This window comes from Lathyrus oleraceus, chromosome 1, assembly GCF_024323335.1.
Source record: "Lathyrus oleraceus cultivar Zhongwan6 chromosome 1, CAAS_Psat_ZW6_1.0, whole genome shotgun sequence".
Classification (NCBI taxonomy): domain Eukaryota; kingdom Viridiplantae; phylum Streptophyta; class Magnoliopsida; order Fabales; family Fabaceae; genus Lathyrus; species Lathyrus oleraceus.
Window position 1 is genome coordinate 253,898,971 of NC_066579.1, and position 24,841 is coordinate 253,923,811.

A 24,841-nucleotide genomic window follows, 5' to 3' on the forward strand; every position below is an offset into this window, starting at 1 on the left:
TAGAATGCTAAATTTGTTCAAGAGCAACTAGGCCTCGTGCCTTTAGAATGCTAAATTTCAAAGTTGACTTCAAAAGACTTCCTTTCCAAAACTTATTCTTTGTCCATTCCTATTATTGTGTTGTGAACTTTTTGATGTTTTCTCTTGTGTGATAGGGATTCCATCTTGAGATAGTAAAGAGGACCATTGTCATGAGTAGCCAAGTTAAGAGAGACAAGCCAAATGGAGATCCTAGGAGCTTGAATCTAAATTGTTTGATTACTTGATTGTGTTCTAAGTCCAAAGGAAAGGAGTATCTTGAATCATCTCTATGATTTCAAGAAAAGGAACTCCAAGGATTTTATCTTCTCCCTCTTATCTTTGATTGCCTTAGGACTAGCCCTTCTCTCCTTCTCCTCACTCTAACCCAAGCCAAAATCTTTTCTTCCAAACTTTTGACTTTGTTTCAAATTAGAAACCTAGGCCTTATGCCTTTGACTTTTCAAAACTCTTTTCATCAATACTCATTGTGAATAAATCTTAATCCAACTTTGACTTCATTTTGTAAGTAAACCTAACTTGTAAATATAACTCACTTCAAGGTGTTTTTGTGGTTCCAATGGCCACCTTATTAAAACCTTTTTCAAAACATTAGTCATAGGTTTGAGTTATCATAGTGGTTGATGTAAATCTCACCTCATCCTTAGTGATTGGATTATAAGTCTTCCATACTTATTATAGGGTTAACCTCTCGCTAGTATGTTGAAGTTCTCCTCACATGGTGGATTGTTGGTTAGGTTAAGTTTTCTCCCTTTGATAACAAAAGACCTTAAGGCTTTTGATCAAATCAATTCACCAATCTTTGATATTTTTACCCCGAACTACGAGGTTTTGATCCTACCTAAGTGATGGTACGTAGGCATTGGGTTTATCCATTCAAACAACAAAATTTGTAAATATAATCTATTCTCTTCTCATCCCCCCAATCTTTTGCACATATTTTCACAAATACCAATCTACAACACATATTTGCAAAAAGGGTTCCCTTAGAGTACTAATGATGTTTTGGATGCGTAAAACCTTCTCATTTCATAACCAACCCCCTTACCTAGATCTCTGACATTTTTATTAGTTTTTGATTTGATAAAACTTCTTACTTGACTTTTGTTTGCTTTTTAGCCTTTCCTTTAGATAAATAAAAGTGCGGTGGCGACTCGAATTGTATGTTTACTTTTGGTTTAGTCAATAAACCTAAAGGTAACGAAAACCCCGCTACAGACCAGAGCGTAGAAGATATCATTTTGTCGCTCCTTACGGGTCTTTACAAATATATCATTACATACAAATTTATACATTCAACATTTTGAAAATCTTAATAATACATATGAAACTCTAATACAACTTTATTATGTATCAATCATTCATCTTAGTTGTAGTAGAATCTCGTTTGGTTAAGTGGGAGAACGTAAGTAAGTCTTCTTGACAAGGTTGGTGTAAGTGTAACAATGTTAGTCTTATATTAAAGAAAACAAAAAAATGTATAGAAATTTTGGTTTTGAAATTTAGTAGTTTTTTGTTTCTATACAAAATTTCCCAAACTAGGTAGCTTTTGTTTCTCTATGAACAATTTGAAAAACAGATACCAACTTTGACATAGATTTTCTTTTTCATTGATATGATAAATCATGTGCATGAAATTTAGCACCTTATCATAAAGTTGAATTCTCATTTGCTAAAGATATATTATTTTATAGTGAAGCAAAATTCTTCATTCTCACCTATCCAATACGACAAAGACAAGTTAAAGATTCTTCCATTAAAATGTGACATGAAAATTGATACGATATAAACATCAAGCATTATATATACAATATAGTATCCAACATGTTCCCCTTAACAATTTTGAATAATACAAATTTGATACTTTAAATAGACATCTTTTCACAAAATAGCCAAAACATGCATGGAACCTTTCTTTATTCTTCTAAAACCAAGCCAAGTTCATTATCTTCCTTTCTAAATATTCTTATGTTATGGTTATGCCTATAAATTACTTCAAAAACTCACGCCCAAATATATTAGAGCATACTTTTCTTATATTTGTAAAACTCATTGTGATTGATTATAATGTCTAGGCAATTAGAACCACTTAGTGTGGGAGGAGTGATAGGAGAAGTTGTTGACATTTTTAATCCAAGTGTAAAAATGAATGTTACATATTCAACCAAGCAAGTTGCAAATGGTCATGAGTTAATGCCTTCTATTGTTATCAACAAACCTAGGGTTGACATTGGTGGTGATGACATGAGGTCTGCTTATACTCTAGTAAGTTGCTCAATCATTTTATATATTTTTTTACCATATGTTATAAGCATAGAGTGTCGGCCAATTTTGCTGATGACTAATGAAAAAGTCTAACTGATTACCTTTGTTAGTATGTTTTTCTTTCAAGATTTTAAATCTATAAAGTAATGTTTCAAAATTTGAGTACGAGATTTTCTAAGTTATGAATCGAATGACAAATAAATAACAATATATTTATAAATAATACTAATAATCTAGTTGAACCAAGTGTGGTCAAATCAATGAGACTTTCGAATTATGATTCATTGTTTGAATGAATACGATTGATCTAATTTTTAAAACATTATCGTAGAGGTTAAAATCCGAGACATAAATATACATATGTTTTTATATATTTATACTAACACATGGTATGTACCAAATTAACGATGAACTTGTAGGTCATGACAGATCCGGATGCTCCTAGTCCTAGTGATCCATATTTAAGGGAACATCTTCACTGGTTTGTATAATCAAAACTCTCTCTCTCTTTCTCATCTCTATTTTTTGTATCATCAAACTCCTTTTATAAATAAACTTTGTGTCATCAAATTTTCAGGATGGTTGCAGATATTCCAGGTACCACTGATGTCTCATTTGGTTAGTCTCTTTCCAAGGATAACCTTACTTTGATAATATTTTCTCCGGTCGTTTTCTATATAAGTCGACAAAACTTGATGTATCTCATCTATATAAGTTGTAAGAATGATTATTTTATTAACTTTGATGTAGGAAAGGAGATTGTTGAGTATGAGAATCCAAAGCCAGTAATAGGAATTCATAGATATGTCTTCATCTTGTTCAAGCAAAGAGGGAGACAAACGGTGAGAGCTCCGAATTCTAGAGACCAGTTCAGCACAAGGATATTCTCTGAGGAGAATAACCTTGGCTTACCTGTTGCTGCAGTTTACTTCAATGCTCAAAGAGAAACTGCAGCAAGAAGAAGATGATGATGAACAATTCCTAAAGCTGAAGAAAGGGTGCAGTGAATAAAACTTGTTATATCCTAATTTGGTTTCTTTTCCTATGGTTTTTCTGAGGGTTTGTCATACTTTAATAAAGATAGATTTTTGTTGAAATCTCTATCACGTTTCATTTGTGTTTGTCTATTTCTTTGGAGGCAAGGTATTGAGAATCCGTTTAAGGTAATTATTTAGATTGTAACATCAAAGCATTATGCACGGTGAAGCAATTTTGATAACAGTTAGATACAGTGAGAAAGACTTCTCTTGCTAAATCTAATTGTCCTCACATCTGCTACACCATCCAGTTGGGAGATTATTTTGAAAATTTTGATGTTTTTGTGAGTGCATTGCAGCCTCACATCTGCTACACCGTCCAGTTGGGAGATTATTTTGAAAATTTTGATGTTTTTGTGAGTGCATTGCAGCCACGACTATAGCATGTAGTTGTGACCACAAGTGTAAAAGTAACCTTAGAGATATAGTGTACAAGGAACCTTAGAGTTAGATTTGTTTCTTGTTTCTATTAGTAAGTTTATTGAAGTTGTGGACCAAACATTGATTTTATGATAGTCAGACACCAGAAACACAACGAAACACTAGTAATAATTTGAAGGAAAAAAATAAATAAGTTAAACATAATCAAAAGTGTCAGCTTGTAACATGAACATGTTTTTTTTTCAGATGTGTCGGTACTACAGTTTTCATTTCAGACGGGTAGCTATAAAATTAAATTTACAAAATAGAACAATCCCTAAAATATATTCATATCATGAGAAATCATATATAAATGGAAATGAAGGACAACATATATGATTGCTCAATTATATTGTCTTCAAAAAGTGACTTGAGTGATCACAAAAAAATCCAAGGTACCAAATGCAATTCCCAAAGATGATTGAATCGTCTATTCACATTCACTGTGACTTAAGTTTAAGTTCAAAATTATTCAATAAATTTGACAGTTCTATGTAACCTTGCAACCAAATTATTATATAGAAAAACCTCTTGCTAATACTAATCTGATACATGTGCCTATTGAATCAATCAAGCATTTATTTCTGAATTACATTGATTCTCTCTGCTGCAACTTCTTCTACCCCAAAACACATTCGAACATGTCGTTTTCACCAGTTTTGGTCCTTCCATTTTATCTTGATCAGTTGTCGAAGCTTGTGAGTGACGAGGAGATTCATCTTGAGTTTCATCTTCCCGGGGTTCAAATGGAGGACAAGGACCGTCGTTGCATGTACATAGAGGAATTGCTACGGACGGAAACGGTGTACAGGTAACAGGACAAAGCATCTCGGAAGAAACAGAAGCTACCCGGTTTCTTCGAATTTCTGGTGTAGTATGTGAAAGAGAGGTTTGATCTACGTCGCGGGGATGCTGCATGCAGGGAGTACACATGCTGAGTGACACGTGCAGTTTATTTTCTTTCGGTTGGAAACTCGGTAACTTGACGAAAGAGATGATTCCATGTCGACAAAGAGGACAGGGGATGGAACCGGGAGGGCCGTGCATTTCAGAAGAAACATTGGTTGTAGAGCAAAGATAGAGTGCACATCTTACGCAAAGCTCATGCATACATCCTGCACGGAAAAATCGTGAGATCGGTTATTACTAAACATGACTGCATCTTCTATGAAGTCAAATTTAAGCAGGAAGCGTAAGCCTTTGACAAACGACTATGATATTCAGAAGTTAGGATACAGTACCTTCTGCAGCAACTGAACATGGCTTCTCAAGGCAGACAGCACAGAAGTCGATCTCATTAGAGGAGGTTGTCGTCGGTGATTGCAATCCACATTCTCTGCAGTAATTCAAATCAAACTTACTTCCAGTTGCATTAAGAGAAGTTAACAGAATATTTTAATAGTTTTTGCCTCTAAAATTGATTCTAAATATTGATTAGAATTGATTTTTATTCTAAAATTAATTCTAACTTAAAGCTAAGATTAATAGTGTTTGCCTCTAAACGTGAATTTTACATTCAAATTAATCGTTCAACTCACTTTCATGTGAATGTATTTGAACAAAAATCATTATACGTTAAACTCGCTTTTAACTAAAATCAATTCAACCAAAATCAGTTTTCACCTTCGTAAGACCAAACACACACTCCGCCTGTTTTGATCAAAAAACGATTCTGCACAGGTACAGACTCGGACATAGTAACAAAGATCACACAATTGTATGATCCTACAAGCTGGATCTCGATTATGACTAGCATGATACACATCTATTTCTCACATCTTCCCCAAACTCATTTGTTCTTTCTTTTTTATGCTAGTTACAATTCCCAATATTTTGCTACACTATTTCTAGAGATGTCGGTTTCCTTTGTGATTTTCATTATCGAGATTTACTGACGATAAAAATACCTGGCTATGTTGAGTACGCTCATGAGGGGCAAGGATAAATAATTTGAAGTAGGGAAGGATGACACTGCGGTATCAGAACTGGGTGCCAGCAACAGTTCAAGCCAATGACGCCCCCACATCCTAGCGACATCAAGTGGAAGCCACCTGAGGGAAAATTCAAATCGGTATCATTGTGTTTTAGAGTAAGCAACCCTTATACTTTAACCTCCATTCACAATATCTTACCCGTTGCAGTTTAAAGCCATTCGAGTTGCACCTTTTGCAAGGAGGATCTGCAAAAATAAGAGCACTATTAACAAATCCAGACCATATTTTTACATAAGCAATAAGCTGTTTTCCTGAAGAGCTTATGGAATAAGCTGAAAACAGAAGCTTATGAACATGTCATAAGTCATTTCTATAACCACTGTCAAACAGTTTCACATGCTATGTCGGTAGATAAACGCAAATAAGTCAATCTAAAGTCAAAGCAGACTCATCGTTGAAAATGCCATATTGAATATCACACATCAGCGTTAAAGGTATTCTTACCTGGCAGCATTTTAAGTTTCCACCACAAGCAGCATAATGCAATGGAGTGCTTCCCGCCCCTATATCAATGTTTATCGGTAATTTTCAGGAAGGACGGGGAGAAAACAAGCACATACTTGATCATCATATTAAACAAGAGATTTACCTATTAAATCCATTGATGTTCCATAATGATATGTTGCAGCTGACACATTTGCATTAAGATCAAGTAGCAGTTGTACACAATCAAAATACCCGTTTAACGCAGCCATGTGAAGTGCGGTAATACCAGCATCAGCCGTCTTGTTTACAAACTTGGACAACGTACTGCACTGGAATGAAGTAAATAAATAGCAAGAATATAACATAGAGAAATTAAAACTATATTGTATAGTCGGCAATGTTCTAAATTCTAGTCTGCAACCGCAATTTCAATTGCATCGGCCGCATGAAATTCACTACTCTTTTGAGAGTTACAAAATGAAAAGGAATGGCAGACCTTTGTTCGTTTTTTCTTTTCGTATTTGATCCATCACCCACGTCAGCATCCACGCTAGCATGTAGAGTTTCATAAGGAGCACTTGGAACGAAGTCAGCCACAACAAGTCTAATGCATCTGACATGCCCACTGACAGCGGCAAAGTGAAGAGCTGTCCTCCCACTGAGATAATCTGCTTTCATAACCTGTTATTTAACCTAGTTAGTCTCGACATGGTTATCTGATATACATGCAACTCGTATCTCGACTCGTTACAAAACTGAACCCAATTGATGTGAATCTCTAGTGTGCGTCTATTTTGGACATGATTCGAAAAATAGGGGGAAAATAGATGACAATACTCACATTGCATCGATATAGCATAAGGGTCTGACCAACTTCCCAATGACCATGTCTACAAGCTTGCATCAAAGCTGTCTATAAATCAAGAATCAAAGTTAACCAAATTAAAAATCTCATTGAGAAAATCATATTCTTAATCAATCCATCATGCATGTAAAAAGAAGGAAACTAAGATACACCAACAAAAAGCTTTTGAAAGCTTCACATTATCATGCTGACATCTTTTAAACAAGAACCAGATTCACTCATCTGTCAAGAATCATAATGCACACACAAGCCATGGCAGCCACATGGTATAGACAGGGTCGTCTTAAGTTTTTGAAGACCCTGGGTAGGCTAATCATAGTTTGACCGTGACAACTATTTTATAAGATCCTTTTTAGTCACAATTCAAACGCCCTCAAAGATGGTCTGGGTATAGACTATAGAATCACACTATCAAACTAGTTAAGTGGAGCAAAATGAAATGTGATAAAAAAAATCCCTTTTTATGTTACTGACACCGCAATACAGCCACGATCGAGGCCGCATATTTTGCATTTGACCATGATTCTTCACAATATGATGCGACGGCAGCCCCGTTATTATGACCATATCATGCAAATTAGTCAAATCAAACACTGTAACAGTAAAAGAGAAAGAGCCACAAAATGAAAACTATACCTGCCCACAATAATTTCTTGAATTCACATCAGCTCCCTTCTCAAGCAACAATGCCACAATCTAACAAACACAGCAAAAAACCAAAACATTGAAAATCAAAAAGGGTGTTCTGTTGATGAAAACGGTAAAAAAAACATATAGTTTAAGACAAGAAAAGGGTAGAATTGAGAAACCTCGTTATGACCCTTGGAAGCAGCAAAATGAAGAGGTGAATTAAGACCACCAAAGGTTGAGTATTTGGCAAGACTAGGATTGAATTCCAAAAGCATCTTTGCTTCGACCAAATCACCATCCCTCGCCGCAGATACCAATCTCTCGCCAGAAGCCGAACACCCAAAAGAATTTCCCATCTGTGATGAAATCTAGTAAGAAAAACAATGGTGGATTCAAACAATAAAAAATGGGGTGTTTATGATTTGAAGAAAAATGAAAACTCTGGGTTTATTTTTTATGGTGATCTGGCAGTAGAAGAAGAATGAAGGTGAAAAGGTTGGAACTTGGAATGGTGGTGGTGGTGGTGGTGGAGTTGTTTTTTGTGTGAAGAAAAAAACATATGGGAAAATGGAATGAAGGTTCACTTTACCTTGTTTATGTTCTTTTCTTCTTTGTGTCTGTTCCTTTGACTTTTTTGCTTTGTTGTTGTTTACTCCAATCTTAAAATAAATAACCCACTAAACAAAAAAATAAAATCTAGTACTAAATAATTCTACTATTTCAATTTTTCATTTCTCAATAAAAACAATTTGCAATTTTCAAGACTATATTAATTATTTAAACATTAAATAATATTTAATAACTAAAAATTATTATTTTTTATTTTCTTAAATTAAATATAATAACCTGACAAGAAATTAAAATTGATATTTAATTAATTGATATTTAATTAATTGATTTTTAAATTTGGTAGGGATATTTTTAAAGAAAAAGTGATTTAGACATAAAGTAATCCATAATATTAAAAAATGGATTTTTCAAAATATTAAAAAAAAAATTATTTAATATAAATTAAAAGATTAATTTTGGTATTCTATAACATAAATATATGTTATTAAATATTACAATTTTTTTCAAAATAATATATCTCAATAATAATTTTTATTAAAAAAATGTAATATTTTAAATAATTTTAAATTAAATAATTTTTTAAAATTTTAATATTCAAAAAAATTATAATAAAAAGATAAAATACTTAAAATAATATTTTATAGATTGTTTTCAACAAAAATATGTAACATTATTATTATTTTTCAATGAAATTTGTATCCTTCTTCATTTCAAAAGCATGCAATTAGTTTATTAAAATATAATGGGAAGGTGACAACTATCACTAGACTCTATCCAATAAAAAAATTTACTAGAGACGATTCATCCCATTTGAAAATATATATTTAAAAGGATAGTTAAAAATAATGTATAAATAAATTAAATTGAAAAGTCAAAAATATAGAAAAATGAATGAAAAGTCAAAATTGAAAAGTTATATATTGTAAAGTTAAATAAAATAAATTTGAAGATATATAATCATATATAAAAAAATATTTATTTATAAGAAATTTCAGCCATTCATTATCACAACTACCCTATATTTTTATTAAATAGCATTACTCTCTAATTTATGAATGAAATACATTCTTACATTTCTTATTCAAATTATTTCTTATTAAATAGTCCTACTCTTTAATTTATGAATGAAATAATTTTATTATGAAATTTTGAGTTTGTGTCTACCATTTAGACATCTGTATTCAAACTTTTTAATTGTTTTTTTTTTAAAATAAGAATCAATTAGATAATTTGAACAAATGTTCTGACTTTCATATTCAAGTTTTTAAATTGTGATCCGATCTTTTTTCAATTTTAAATAAAAAAATTATGTAATAAATTGAACAAACAAAGTAAATCTAATGAGTTAGAACCAAATAGTCAATCAAATTAAAATTAAATTAATATATAATAAATTCATATTAAATTTTTTATTGAATCGGTTAAACAAATTTATGGTGAGTTTCACTTGACTTGACTTAGGTTGAATCTTAAATATATTTTTATATAACAATGCACATGTAAACAAAACTAACTAAGAGAGTAATGTAACTAGTAAGTACTAATAAAATAAAGATGCACATTCATATTGTTTTGCATTTTTATAATTATTAAAAGGGTAATGCTAACTTGTGAAATGTTTTCTTGGAATTTGTATATGGTTTTTATCTAAATTTTATAATTAATGTTTTTATTTTTTTCTCATAAATTTTCTATTTATGAATTGTTTAACATGTGCCCTTGGAACACAAGTTATTACAAAACAAAATAATTTTAATATTAATAGAAAACAGCATATTAATTTATATTAATATTTTTATTTTGATACAATATTCATAATTAAAGCTTCAATCCCAAAAAAATATTTGGGTTTAAATATTTTATATGAAAAATAACATGATCTAATCTTTGGTATTTTGAGTGAAATATTTTAGTGGTCAAACTTCATACATTAAGTGTAGGAAATTTCAATTTAAATTTTAAATTAAACTTTTTTATGTATCAACATTTTTGCATTTATGAAAAATCCTACCTCCAATTATGGTGAGAAGAATCATAAACGTTTTAGCACTAATTTCCATTAGGAATACGACAAGTTGTCATTGAAATGTCGGTGTAAGATTTAACTAACTTTCATACGTAGAGGCCATAATTAAATTTTATTGATTGCTAATTAATATGGTTGGAAACTAGTCAATTATACAAGGACATATAATTTTCCTTATGCCTCATCTTAAAGCCATAAATGGTTCACTAGCATGGAAAGCAACCTAACTATATATGAGGAAGGTCCTTAATTAAGATCATTAGTGATTGAGACATAAGGGAAGCAACAAAACATGTATCATAAATACCTAGCTTATTTTCCGCATAAATTGTCAAATGTAAAAATCGATTTCTATAAAGTTGAGTCATTAGAAATGAAACATTAGAAATGAGTTTAGTTGAATTGCACATATTTTTGTTCCGAGTCGATTAAATAAACATTTGTTTGATTTAATAATAAATTTTTATAAAAGATAAATTAAATCATTCTGGCTGTTTACAATAGCTCCTAAAGAATTTAGTGTGAGTTGCCAAAGTAATTCGTATATATGTTTTTGTTAAGAAAGTCAAACAAAATTTACTCTAATACACATTGAAAGGAACCAAATCATCCCCAAAGATCCACATAAATCCCACAATTTAAAGTTTAAATGCATTAGTTAGATCCAAGAATAAAAAAATTCACATAATGTGTTCTTCACAAGTTCATCACATAATACTACCTCCGTTTTTTATTATAAGTCACTTTGTACCCTAATATAAGTCGCTTTATAATATCAATAAATCATTAATGTTATATTTTATATTATACCTTTAAATATTTATTATTCTTTTTCCTTTCAATTATGTTAATTTGTCTTTCCAATACCATTAGCGAATGACAGTTTTGTAAAACTTTTCATAATTTCTCATTTTTATATCATAATTATTACATTTCTTAATACGTGTGAAAAGTCAAAAATGATTTATAATAAAGAACGGAGAGAGTAAAAAATAAATCACACTTCAATGCTAAAAAAGTAAGGAAAATACTAATAAGATTAATTCAAATGGTCCATTGCTAGAATGATCCATTGGTAGATTAATAATTCAAAAGTTACTAAAGTTAAACATTTTTACTTTTGACTACTAATATTGATCAACAAATAACAATCAAATCAATGAAAACAAAAAAACATCTTTTCATGACGGGCGAGTTATGATTAATTACCACAAATAAGATTTGTTTTTAACAACTATGTTTAATTCCTCGGTTTAAAGTTAATATCCAAAAGTCCAACCTCTTCGAAATTTCAAATTCCAACTATTAATGCGTTCTATTCATTTTTTTTTTAAAATTGCAATTCATAGTTATACTATAGTACTCCCTCCCAATCAATTTATAAATAAAAAACACTCATTTTTTTATAACAAATTATAAATAAATAAAATTACCAAATTTATTTCATTTAACTATATTATTCTTAAAAAATTATCTTTTCCAAAACAAAATTAAATACAATTTGTATTTAATTTAGTTTCTCTCATTTTTCTATAAACAATCACTAATTAAAATTATTTTTATATCTTTTCATAAAACATATTTTAAAAAAATATAAAAGTTTAAACTTTTTTAATATGTATGAATTTCTTTTCTTATAGATTGGTATAGAGTAATACTAATTACCACCTCTTATCAGCAGAAAATGGGAGACTAATGGGCTGTTATTATTAAGTTTGTTTTCTCAATGTCACTGGAAAAACCTTGTCGGTGTTTAAGATGTTTCATTTAAATTATGTGTTACTCGGAAACTTAGTCGATTGTCATAGAGAAATGTTATTAGTGGTTCTTTGCCATCTAATTTTTCATATGATCTCATCATTTCCCAACCGTTAATACTTAATACAGTACAATATAATATTGGATGAAATGATGATATTATCCTTGTCGGTGATATAGAGAGTATTAGAGTGGAAAGGAAGATAAGAGATAGTGATGAATGAGAAGAGATGATTGTTATTATTGAAAGGGGTTATTCGAAATTACATAAGTAGTTAGTATATATACACATATAGTAACTAACTAACTAACTAAGCTTGAATTAATACACAACATGTTCCCTTAATTCAAACTTTCACCAAGTGATACATATCAGAAGCTGATACTCCAGACTCTGCATCTTCAGACTCCGTATCTTCAGACTCCATCCACACTTCAGAAGTTGCTTCAGACTCCAGCGGCTCAGAAGTAGTTCCCACCTCCGACTCCTTCAGAAGTTGATGGTTCATACGCTAATAAAGCTTCAGAGGCTAGGTTGTTCCATCCTCTGACTCTTTCAGAGGCTGTCGCTTCAGAGGCTAGATTGTTCCAGCCTATGACACCTTTAGAGGCTGATGATTCAGAAGCCATCAAAGCTTCAAAGGCTAGTAATCCATGAGCCATTCCAACCTCTGTAGCAAATCCCATTATTCCCATGTCTATCTTCAGCTTAGAAAATTATTCTCCTTTTACAGCCTTAGTCAAGATATCAGCAACCTGGTCCTTGGTATGACAGCATCTCATTGTCGACCTTCCTTTGTTCACTTGCTCCCTTATATAATGCAACCTTATTTCAATATTCTTGGATCTTCCATGAGAGACCGAATTCTTTGTTAAGTTTATTGCAGATTTGTTGTTAACAATGAGCTTGATTGGTACTTGAATGTTCACAACAAGTTCAGTCAATACAACTTCAATCCAAGCAGCTTAACAAGTAGTTGGACAACTAGCAATATATTTTGCCTCAGAGCTAGACAGAGCCACAATAGGTTACTTCTTAGATATCCAAGAGATTGGAGCTCCTTGAAACTTGAAGACATAATCTGTGGTACTCCTCGTGTCCAGTATGTCACACATCAGTCTGAATAAGAAAATCCTATCACTTCTTCTTTGATTCTTTCTCTTCCATATGAGAAGAATACATCATGCCTTAAGGTTCCCTTGACATATCTTAGTACTCTTTTCCCAGCCAGCATATGATACTTCCTTGGATCATGCATGAATCTGCTCAACATTCATACAAAAAAGTTGATATATGGTCGGCTATTGCATAGGTACCTCAATGTGGCATCTACCCTTTCTTCATCATTATCTTCTTCCAGCTTCTAACCCAATTCAACAGGAGTCACAGCAGCATTGTAGTTCAACATGTTGAACCTTTTTCACTAAGTCAGTAGCATACTTTGTTTGATGCAAGATTATTCCACCTTCTTTTTATAGAAACTCCATACCAAGGAAGTAGGACAAGTTACTCAGATCTGACATTTTAAATTTTGACTTCATTGTACTCTTGAGGTCTTTAATTTATATTTGAGATTCTCTAGTTATCAAGATGTCGTCCACATATAAACATACCAGCAATAGTATTTCACCTTGCTTGTATTTTACATACACACCATACTTAACTGAACATCTTTTAAAACCATGATTGATAAAGAAAACATCAATTCTCCTGTTCCAGGCTCTTGGTGACTGCTTCAAACCATACAAAATCGTGTATAGTTTATACACCATGTGCTTTTTTCCCTTTACTTCAAATCCTGGAGTTGAGACATGTATACCTCATCACCAAGAGGACCATTTAGAAAGGCAAATTTTACATCCATGTGGACAAAGTACACCTTCTGCTGCAAGCTAATGCCACTACAAGTCTTATAGTCTCATTCCTTGCTACTGTAGCGGGGTTTTCATTACCTTTGGGTTTATTGACTAAACCAAAAGTCAACATACAATTCGAGTCGCCACCGCACTTTTATTTGTCCAAAGGAAAGGCTAAAAAACGAACAAAAGTCAAGGTAAGAAGTTTTTCAAATCAAAAACTAATAAAAATGTCAGAGATCTGGGTAAGGGGGTTGGTTATGAAATGGGAAGGTTTTACGCACCCAAAACATCCTTAGTACTCTAAGGGAACCCTTTTTGCAAATATGTGTTGTAGGTTGGTATTGATGAAAATATTTGTGCAAAAGATTGGAGGGATGAGAAGAAAATAGATTATATTTACAAATTTTGTTGTTTGAATGGATGAACCCATTGCCTACGTACCATCAGAAATGAGGATTAAAACCTCGTAGTTCGGGGTAAAAATCTCAAAGATTGGTGAATTGATTTGACCAAAATCCTTAAGGTCTTTTGTTATCAAAGGGAGAAAACTCAACATAAACCAACAATCCACCATGTGAGGAAGGCTTCAACATGCTAGTGAGGGGTTAACCGTATAATAAGCATGGAAGACTTATAATCCAATCACTAAGGATGAGGCGAGATTTACATCAACCACTATGATAACTCAAACCTATGACTAATGTTTATGAAAAGTTTTAACAAAGTGGCCATTAGAACCATAAAAACAACTTGAAGTGAGTTATGTTTACAAGTTAAATTTATTTACAAAATAAAGTCAAAGTTGGATTAAGATTTGTTCACAATGAGTATTTATGAAAAGAGTTTTGAAAAGTCAAAGGCTTAAGGCCTAGGTTTCTAATTTGAAATAAAGTCAAAGTTTTGAAAATGATTTTTGGCTTGGTTAGAGTGGGGAGAAGAAGAGAAGGGCTATTCCTAAAGCATACAAGGATAAGAGGAAAAAGATAAACCCTTGGAGTTCCTTTTCTTGGAGTCATAGAGATTACTCAAGATGCTCCTTTTCTTTGGACTTAGCACACACAAACAAGCAATTAAACAATTTGAATTCAAGCTCCTAGGATCTCCATTTAGCTTGTCTCTTAACTTGGCTACTTGTGACAAATGGTCCTCTTTTTCACAATCTCAAGGTGGGATCCCTATCACACAAAAGCAAACATCAAAAAGTTCACAACACAAATAAGGGAAATCGACAAAGAATAAGTTTGGAGAGAAGTCCTTTAAAGTCAACTTTGAGTTTTAGCATTCTAAAGGCATGAGGCCTAGTTGCTCTTCAATAAATTTAGCATTATAAAGGCATGAGGCCTAGTTGCTCTTGAACTCCTTTAAGCATAGGTAAGTCCTAATTCTAAGTCCTTTCTCCTTTTGCATTTGGTTCACACAAGACAAACACAAAGCAAACACAAGATAGCAATATATTTATATATAATAATGGGCTCAAATGAGTAAAAGAAAAATGACATAAACATAAAATATGTGCTCAAGTGAGCAAAGGGGAAAATCAATATGAATAATGAGCAAGAAATAAATGACATTAAAAGTAAATGACAAGAAATTAAATGCTCAAATTAAAGTTAGTAATTAGTGAGGTTATGTTAGCTTGTCATAAGACAATGTAGCGCTATGTTAAGAAATCGTAAGTGGACTAATATAGTAGTCACACCTATCTGAGGTCGGTCAATAAAAATATAGGCAAATAACACAAGTTAGAGATCATGACTAGTAAGCCAAGCTCCATAAACTTGCCATGCCAAAACAAAAGGGGAAGGACCTTGTATTAACTTTAGGTTATTTGCTTGACCAAGAAGCAACCTATCTTTGACACAAAACAACTCACTTGATCATTGATTAAGTTGAGTTTGGTTTGGATCAAAGATGGTTAAACCTCTCATTTGTCAAGACCAACCATAAGACTTTAACTCATTGGCTATTTGATGGAAAGAAAGGGATGAAGATGAAAGGGAGGGAAAAAGAAGACCACAACCAAGTCCAATTGATCAAATGTGAATCAAGTCATCATCAATCAACACCAAACAGAAAATAAATGAAGATAACAAGTCAACAAGTCAACAATATTTTTTTGGTATTTTTTTTGAATTAAAATAAAATGCAAATAAAAAATAAACAAATAAGGTCAAACCTCAAATTCAATTCAAACCAACTTCAAAAAGTCCAATTAAATTCTCATAGGTTCAACATGGTCAAACAATCTTTGACTAAATTTCTCATCAATTTTTGAAATCAGAAAGCAATTAAAAACATTTAAAAACAATTAAAAATAGCACAAAATGGATTAAAATCTCAAATAAATCTCAAATCAAATAAGAAATTGATGAGACATTTTTTCATTGATTTATCATGATCCATAAATGATAGGAAAATATTTTTGGATTTTTCAAAAGTCATAAAGTATTTTAAAATGAATTAAAACTATTAAAAATCAAATAATCCATGAAAAATATCAAATGAAGTCATAAAAATAATTAAAAATCAAAATATGAACTAGATTTTTCAAGAAAAAATTTGGAGTTGGTCTCATATTTTTATGACTTCAAATGATTTTTTTATGAATTTTTGAAAATCAAATGAATTAATTGAAAATAGAATAAATGGAAAAAACCAGCGCCACAGGATGGAGCTCATTAATTGACGTGACAAGGATTAATGGCTCAGATCATGAGGAACACGGTATGTCCAAGTCAAGCGCGCTACATAATGAATTAAAATAAGTAAACGCAACGAAGGATCAAGATTAGATCGTGGCATCCAGATCCAATGGCCAGGAGGCAAGACACGTTGTGGTGGTGGTGGAAACCACCGTCTTCTCCGGCGAGCCAACAGAATCCGGCCACCAGTTACAAGAAAAAAAAGTTTCATGAAAATGGAAAACAAAGACATGGAAATGAAGCTCGTGTGATGGAGATCATCACTGTATCCATGGTTCTTCCTCACTCTTCCTATATTGAGAGAAATGTGAAGGAGAAGATCATAGTATTCAAACTGAAAGTTCATGAAATGGAAAATTGGAAGCATCACAAGCTTGCCTCAAGTTTGAGGACTTCAGAAAACCACACAAACACAAGAATGCTACATTGAATTCAGAGTTCTAGATCCAAAAAGTTTGAAGGTATACCTCTGAATTGAAGCACTTCAGGCCACGAATCCTTCAAGATCTTGGCTCCTCTTTGCTCTAGGGATGCAGTGGAAGTGAAAGGCTAAGGAATTAAGCTTTGAAGATCAGCTAATGATGCTGAATTTCAAGCTCGAAAGTGAGAAATTTTTTGAATAAATTCCTTTGGTATGGCTATGGTTTCAATGTTGCAGTAATTCAGATCTCCAAAAGATTGATGAATGAATGAGATGGAAGCTCTATTTATAGCTGAAGGTAGCTGAATCCCACGCTTTGTTCATGTGCATGGCCATTTGAAATTTGATGCATGGGTCTGTACAGGCTTGTGGAAGGCCCAATGATGGTTGCAAAATCATGCTGAGTTCACACGGAAATGATTTGGACATGTACATGAAATGGAATCAGCTTGCATACCAAATTATAACATGAAATACCAAAATGCACATAAATGGAAAGGTCTTCGAAACTCCCAAATGGTAAGTCCAAAAACGTATTGTGAGTAATGGTTGGAAAGACCTTGAAATAAGGAACAAAAGTCATGTTGGGCAAAAATTCATTTGGCATTTAGAAATTAATGAAAACTGGCCTGGAAAATTCAAGTATAAAACATGTTTAAGTCACATTTGAAAATTTTCACCAAAAGCAAGCCTAATCAAACCCCTCTGTTATCATAGTGCAAACTTCAAATGGAAAAAACTCCAACATAAAGTTGTATATATTTTCAAGATGATCAATTTAGACTCAGAGTTTTCATCATTTGGATTTTCTATGACAAAGTTATGGGCATTTGAAGTTGGGTACTTTTTCAAATTCAATGAATTAGGTCCAATATGACCTATAATGTTTTGTATTATCACATTATGATTATGAAATTTTGTCCAACATAACATTTGAAGTATACCTCTTAAGCCTTCCAATTCATTTGGTCTCACCTCAAAATCATAGAAATTAAGGAAGTTATGTCCTTGGTAAGTTACCCAAAATTAGGGTTTCAGTCAAAATGACCTATAATGTTTTGAAATGAATGATGACCTTCCAAGTTTCAAATGGATTTTTGATGAACATGAAAGTTGTTTATATGGTTCTTAAGAACAGTTTTCCTCTTGGGGTCATCTTCACTTGAGAAACACATCAAAAGTTGTATCTCAATGGACCTCGGTTTAGTCAGATGACTTGATTGGTCAATTTTTCAAGGCCAAACTTCCAATCTTGATGAATAAATGATTGAGGATTCTAAAACAGGCTCATATATGCATAAAATGATGAATGAAAGAACTTCCCTTGATTAAATTTGATCAGAGGTTGAGATTGCTTCATGGGCAAGGCACAGTCAAAGCATAGTGAAATTAGGGTTTCCTTGGGAAACAATCCTCAAGCCCTTTGGGTTATCTTGATCAAATTGGCCAATTGAGATACTTGGGATACATATATGATGATTAGGAACTTTGTGGACCATTGTCATGTTTTTCCTCATCTTCATCTAGCCATTTCATTGGGCTCATGAGCCTCCTAGGAGCATTGGAGCACATGATCACTTGAGCTTCAAAACAAAAAGAGTTAGTGACATATTTTTGTGCTTTTGGTTAGTGATCAAAATAAGAAAATCAATAATATACAATACAAGCATGCTTGGTGGTCTCAAAACACTCAAACAAGTCCCAACCCTAGGGTTAAGGAGCCAAACATGCTATGATCCTTGAGGCAATGCACTTGTGCAATAACATGATGCCATGAGGGATCTTAGGGTCAAAATTAGGGTCTTACAGATGCCCCTATTTAAGGTCATTCTAGCCGGAGATATGAAGGTTAAAATCTTCGTCTCGACGAGATAGAATGAGCTTAAATAAAAACAAAGAGACGAATTTTGGTCCCTAAGAGACCTCATGGTGCAAATGTATGCATGCAAAAAAGTAAAAATTTTATGGTGAATAGTTGCCATAAAAAGAAAGAAATCAGGAGAAACTGAAAATCCGTAGGAGTAACACACTCACTAAGGAGACAGAGACTCTGGGGGGAAAATAAGGTAAGAATGCGTGAGCAGGTCACGACTTGAAAACTTGTTGGGAGACACGAAGGGATTCCACGAAAATAAATCGATGGAAAGACTCGAGCTGATGCAAATATGCATGTATTGGGGAATATGCCAATACAGCAAAACTATCCACATCGGATAAAAATTTGGACTCAGATGGGGATGTCCACGAAGGACTCAGCTGAGGAAGAAACAACGAGATATTATCGGTTACTGGGTAATAAACTCAAAGAGAGACATGTCATCACAACACCGGTTACTGGGTGAGAACAACAAGCTCAGGGAGAAAGAATATCTAAGACCGGTATAAGGGTGAGAGATATCAATCATCCGAAACATATGAGGAGGACCCAAAACACACATCTTTATGTCTCTCACAAATGATGATGTTACTTGGTATGATTCTGCATTTGATGGCTTGAAGCTTATTGATAGTTGTGGTGAGTTCTATAATGTGCCTCTCATTGGTAATCAAGAAGGAATCAACTACAACCCTGCTTTGGCTCGTCGTCAGCTTGGGTTCCCCCTGAAGGATAAACCTAATAACTTTCAGTTAGAAGGTTTGTTTTATCAAGAGGGTAAAGATCCCCAAAATTTGAAAGAAATGATGGTGAGTGCTTGGCATAATGTTCATATGAAGGGAAGAGTCGAGCTTGGACCGTGCAATTATGTAGCTTTGGAAGCTTACACTAGTTGGGTGAAGAAGAGAGCTTTGGAGCTTAAGATGTCACATGACTGTGAAAGATCTATGTCTATGGTTGTGGTTGAGCCATCAACTCTCCCTAACCAAGACGTAAAGGAGTTGGAAGATGCACTCGCTAAGATGAAGCAAGAGAGGGACCTTTGGGAAGAATGGTTCAATTCTTTACATCGAAAGCAAGTGGAGTTGCAACTTGAGTTGAAAGACAAGGATGCACTCATTGAGATCCTTGAAGAGCGTGAAGTTAAGAGAGAGAGAGAGAGAGAGAGAGAGAGAGAGAGAGAGAGAGCCATATGATTTATTTTCCTCTAGTATTCCTCAACCTTCTGGCGCTTGAAGGAAGATCGTCGATCAGCTCGTCACTGAGAAAGCTCATATGAAGACCGCTTATGAGTCAGAGATCAGATGCATTCGAAGGAAGTACACGCCATTGGACAATTCATTTGACGCAATTGCTAGGGATCCTTAGGATGATATTTTCCTTTTCTCTTGTATTTGTATTTTTGTTTTTGAAATTGTACTCAGTATAATCCTTCCAAATTTTATGAATGAAAAAGAGATTTTATGGTGAATTCCAATTGTTATTATTGAAATATTTGCAAATAAGGCTTTGTATATTCCTTGAAAATAATAAATTAAAAACATTTCATTCATGCATCATTTGTATCGCAGGTTTCTTGCCTTCTAGCCCTTCGGCCAGATGTCTCATTGTTCTTCATCTTTGTATCAGACAAGCTGACTCATTAATACGATACTCGCATTAATCGTCAATGAAAGATGGATCATTTAGAACAAGAGAACCGTTTGCTCAAAGAAGAGGTTGCTAGTGAAGGAGAATTTCCATCCAAGGCGCAGCGGAATTTAAAATTTTCTCCATTTAGTGATCCTTACGAATGGGGCATGATCAGTGATAGAATCGTTACCTCTTATGGTGATTCAAACCTTTGGTGCAGATCTCTTGTAACGATCAAAACCTTGGATACAAATCCACGGAGCGATCACGAATGTTGAACGATGACAACGTCTCTACTCAGTCCACACGAACGGATTCCTTCAATCGCAGTGCTAGCTGTTATGAATGAAGGCTTTGAGTGAGAGAAAGAGAGATACGAAATTCCAACTCTTCAGTTGTGTTGTATTCCATACAATGCTTCTGCACAAGAGTTCTATTTATAGAACCACTTGTGTGGGCTTCAAGCCAAAAAGCCCACTTAAGTGTATTTTGGCCCATATCTCATAATATGCCAAAATCACTTAAGTATTTGGTACCTTACCATATTTCGTATTCTGCTTAAGTACACCGTACCTTACGATGTTCCTTAGTTACTCTATCTCTCATCAATCCGTCCTTTGTGTGTGACCCTGTAGGTTTTCGCGACGTTGGTAATTATATTAAATCACGCATTTAACATAATAAACAGTGAGCGGTATCTAGCAACACATCACTGTTATCCAAGTCACGAAAATGTCATGTGATCTGACAAAACCTCCTGTGATAATAATTATGTGTATAATTACCCCTTTGCCCTTATGTCTATATTGAACACAAGGTATAGACCGTGTCATCCTTGTCCAGTTCAATATTGGGCCCATATACATTTATCCTGTTACGCAGGATGGGCAAATTCCATCTAGGACACTCATGTCCCTCAGCATGCTTTGTGGAGTACCCATCAACTATATTTATGGTTATCCAATTACGAATAATATTGGATCAGCAATAAAGCACTCGACTCTACATCTAGGGTCCATAGTGGTTTCAGGTCGAAGAGTGGTATACACCATTATCACCATGAGAATAACTTATGACACTTTGCATAACTTTCTATATAGTATTCTCATAGCGGGTCAATCCGGTATAAATATTACTCTTAATATTCATACCTATGTTTAAGACTTGATAACTCTTTATCCATGATCCATGAGATGTGATCATCAGTCTACAAACATAATAGTCTCAATGCTTTAATGTTATCCCACTTCACAATAAAGCTCGACTACGGATACTTTTAAGAATAGTGTCATTATGTTTAATGTGTTCTCATGATTAAGTCACACTTAATACATTAAACGGACTATCTATTCCAGGGACTTTATTAATCAATCATAATAAAGAAAAAGCCTTTTTATTAATTAATAAATAATTCGATACAAGTACCAAAAGTATTGGCCTCTAGGGCTTACACCAACAATCTCCCACTAGCACTAGAGCCAATCAGGCATTCCCCTAATGCCCATTGATCTAGTATGGCCATCATGCTTCTGCTGCGCAAGAGGCTTTGTTAGTGGGTCAGCAATATTGTCAAGTGTAGGTACTCTACATATTTTCACATCTCCTCTATCTATTATCTCTCGAATGAGGTGATAACGCCTGAGTATGTGTTTGGATCGTTGGTGAGATCTAGGCTCCTTAGCTTGTGCGATAGCACCATTATTATCACAATAGAGACCAATGGGATCCACAATGCTAGGGACTATGCCAAGTTCACTAATGAACTTTTTGATCCAAACAACTTCCTTTGCTGCACTTGAGGCAACAATATACTCGACCTCGGTTGTAGAATCAGCAACTGTATCTTGCTTTGAACTTTTCCAGCTCACAGCGCCACCGTTCAAGCAAAACACATAACCAGATTGCGATATAAAGTCATCCTTATCTGTCTGGAAGCTAGCATCGGTGTAACCAATTATAGCCTACTCTTCCTGACCTCCATATATCAAGAATGAGTCCTTAGTCCTTCTCAAGTACTTAAGGATATTCTTGACAACTACCCAATGGGCATCACCAGGATCAGATTGGTACCTACTCGTTGCACTTAAAGCATACGAGACATTTGGTCGAGTACATAACATGGCATATATGATAGATCCTATTGCAGATGCATATGGAATCTTATTCATGCGATCCCTTTCTTCCTTAGTTGAAGGGGATTGTGTTTTTGATAGACACATGCCATGTTGCATAGGTATGAATCCTTTCTTGGAATCATGCATATTAAAGTGTCTCAGCACTTTGTCTATGTATGTACTCTGACTTAGGCCAAACAATTTTTGTGATCTATCTCTATAGATTCTGATTCCTAATATATAGGCTGCTTCACCTAGGTCCTTCATAGAAAAGCATTTCCCCAACCAAGTCTTTACTTGTTGCAGGGTAGGGACATCATTTCCAATGAGTAATATGTCATCTACATATAACACCAGGAACACGATCATGCTCCTACTAACCTTCTTGTAGACACAAGGCTCATCTTCGTTCTTGATGAACCCATATTGTTTTATCGTTTCATCAAAACGAAGATTCCAGCTTCTGGAAGCTTGCTTCAATCCATAGATTGATCTTTGTAGCTTACATATCTTTTGGGCTTCTTCTGGTATGTCAAATCCTTCAGGCTGTGTCATGTACACATCCTCAAGAAGATTCCCATTAAGGAAAGCAGTTTTGACATCCATCTGCCATATTTCATAATCATGATATGCAGCGATAGCAAGTAAAATCCGAACAGATTTAAGCATTGCAACTAGTGAAAAGGTTTCATCATAGTCATCCCCGTGAATTTGTTTATATCCTTTTGCAACCAATCTTGCCTTATAGGTATGTACTTTACCATCCATGTCAGTCTTCTTTTTGAAGACCCACTTGCATCCTATAGGATTAACTCCTACAGGAGGCTATACCAAGGTCCAAACTTGGTTTGTGTACATGGAATCCATTTCAGATTTCATGGCTTCTAGCCACTTCTCAGACTCGGGACCAGTTATGGCATCTTGGTAGGTCACAGGCTCATCTTGATCCATGAGTAATACATCACCTTGATCTGTTATGAGATATCCATATCTCTCAGGTAGGTGATGTATCTTGCTTGACCTATGCTGGTCTTGTTCTACTTGAGCAGGTTGCTCTTCCACAACCACTTGTGTTTCCTGCTCTAATTCCTCCATAGGTGTATCGATGCTTTGTGATTCTTGAATTTCTTCAAGCTCTACTTTCCTCCCACTGGTTCCTTTGGAAATAAAATCCTTTTCTAGGAAAATTTCAGTTCGAGCGACAAACACTTTGCCCTCAGAAGGATTGTAGAAGTAATACCCTCTTGTTTCTTTAGGATACCCCACAAATAAGCATTTGTCAGATTTGGGCTCAAGCTTAGTTGAAATTTGTCGTTTCACATAAACTTCGCAACCCCTAATCTTCATGTAAGACATATGTGGTTTCTCACCACTCCATATCTCATATGGTGTCTTCTCAACCTTTTTGGATGGAACACGGTTAAGTGTGTAAGCTGTTGTCAACAGCGCATGTCCCCAAAAGGAGTTTGGAAGATCGGCGTGACTCATCATGGATTGGACCATGTCTAACAGGGTTCGATTTCTTCTCTCAGATACACCATTCCATTGGGGTGTTCCAGGAGGAGTGAGTTGGGATAGGATCCCACACTCTTTCAGATGGTCATCAAACTCTAGGCTTAAATACTCACCACCTCGATCTGATCGAAGAGTTTTAATATTCTTACCTAGTTGGTTTTATAATTCATTCTTGAATTCCTTGAACTTTTCAAAGGACTCTGATTTGTGTTTCATTAAATACACATAACCATATCTACTGAAATCATCAGTAAATGTGATGAAGTATTGAAAACCTCCTCTGACTGGTATGTCCAGTGGTCCACATACATCAATATGTATGAGGGCTAAAAGATCATTAGCTCTTTCACCTTTTCCTGTGAATGGAGACTTTGTCATCTTTCCAATTAAACAAGATTTGCATGTCTCATATGATTCATAATCAAAATAGTCTAAGAGTCCATCTTTATGGAGTTTGGAAATGCGTCTCTCATTTATGTGGCCTAATCGACAATGCCAAAGGTAAGTTGGATTTAACTCATTAGGTTTAATCCTTTTAGTATTAATGTTATAAATAGGCATTTCAAGATCAAGGACATATAGTCCATTGTTCATTTGTGCAGTAGCATAGAATATATCATTCAAATAAATTGAGCAACAATTGCTCTTTATTATAAATGAAAAACCAAACTTGTCCAAACAAGAAACGGAA

General features: G+C 34.0%; 2 protein-coding genes across 3 annotated transcripts; one reads left to right on the forward strand and one right to left on the reverse strand.

The window, feature by feature from the left end:
* Nucleotides 1-2,000: 2,000 nt before the first annotated feature.
* On the forward strand, nucleotides 2,001-3,598 carry LOC127129787 (CEN-like protein 1). 2 transcript variants are annotated; one of them, XM_051058914.1, is made up of 4 exons: nucleotides 2,001-2,304; nucleotides 2,724-2,785; nucleotides 2,882-2,922; nucleotides 3,055-3,598. In XM_051058914.1, the coding sequence occupies exons 1-4, from the start codon at nucleotides 2,107-2,109 to the stop codon at nucleotides 3,270-3,272; spliced, it is 519 nt and encodes a 172-aa protein (XP_050914871.1). In that variant the 5' UTR covers nucleotides 2,001-2,106; the 3' UTR covers nucleotides 3,273-3,598. The 2 variants fall into 2 exon arrangements, with proteins under 2 accessions (XP_050914871.1, XP_050914878.1); XM_051058921.1 differs by having other exon boundaries at nucleotides 2,071-2,304; nucleotides 2,882-2,901.
* Nucleotides 3,599-4,169: 571 nt separating this feature from the next.
* On the reverse strand, nucleotides 4,170-8,392 carry LOC127129783 (E3 ubiquitin-protein ligase XBAT33). Its single transcript, XM_051058910.1, has 11 exons — nucleotides 8,266-8,392; nucleotides 7,856-8,032; nucleotides 7,683-7,742; nucleotides 7,023-7,094; nucleotides 6,678-6,862; nucleotides 6,345-6,505; nucleotides 6,200-6,258; nucleotides 5,894-5,940; nucleotides 5,669-5,812; nucleotides 5,003-5,097; nucleotides 4,170-4,876 (listed from the first exon to the last, which is right to left on the reverse strand). The coding sequence occupies exons 2-11, from the start codon at nucleotides 8,030-8,032 to the stop codon at nucleotides 4,332-4,334; spliced, it is 1,545 nt and encodes a 514-aa protein (XP_050914867.1). The 5' UTR covers nucleotides 8,266-8,392; the 3' UTR covers nucleotides 4,170-4,331.
* Nucleotides 8,393-24,841: the final 16,449 nt, after the last annotated feature.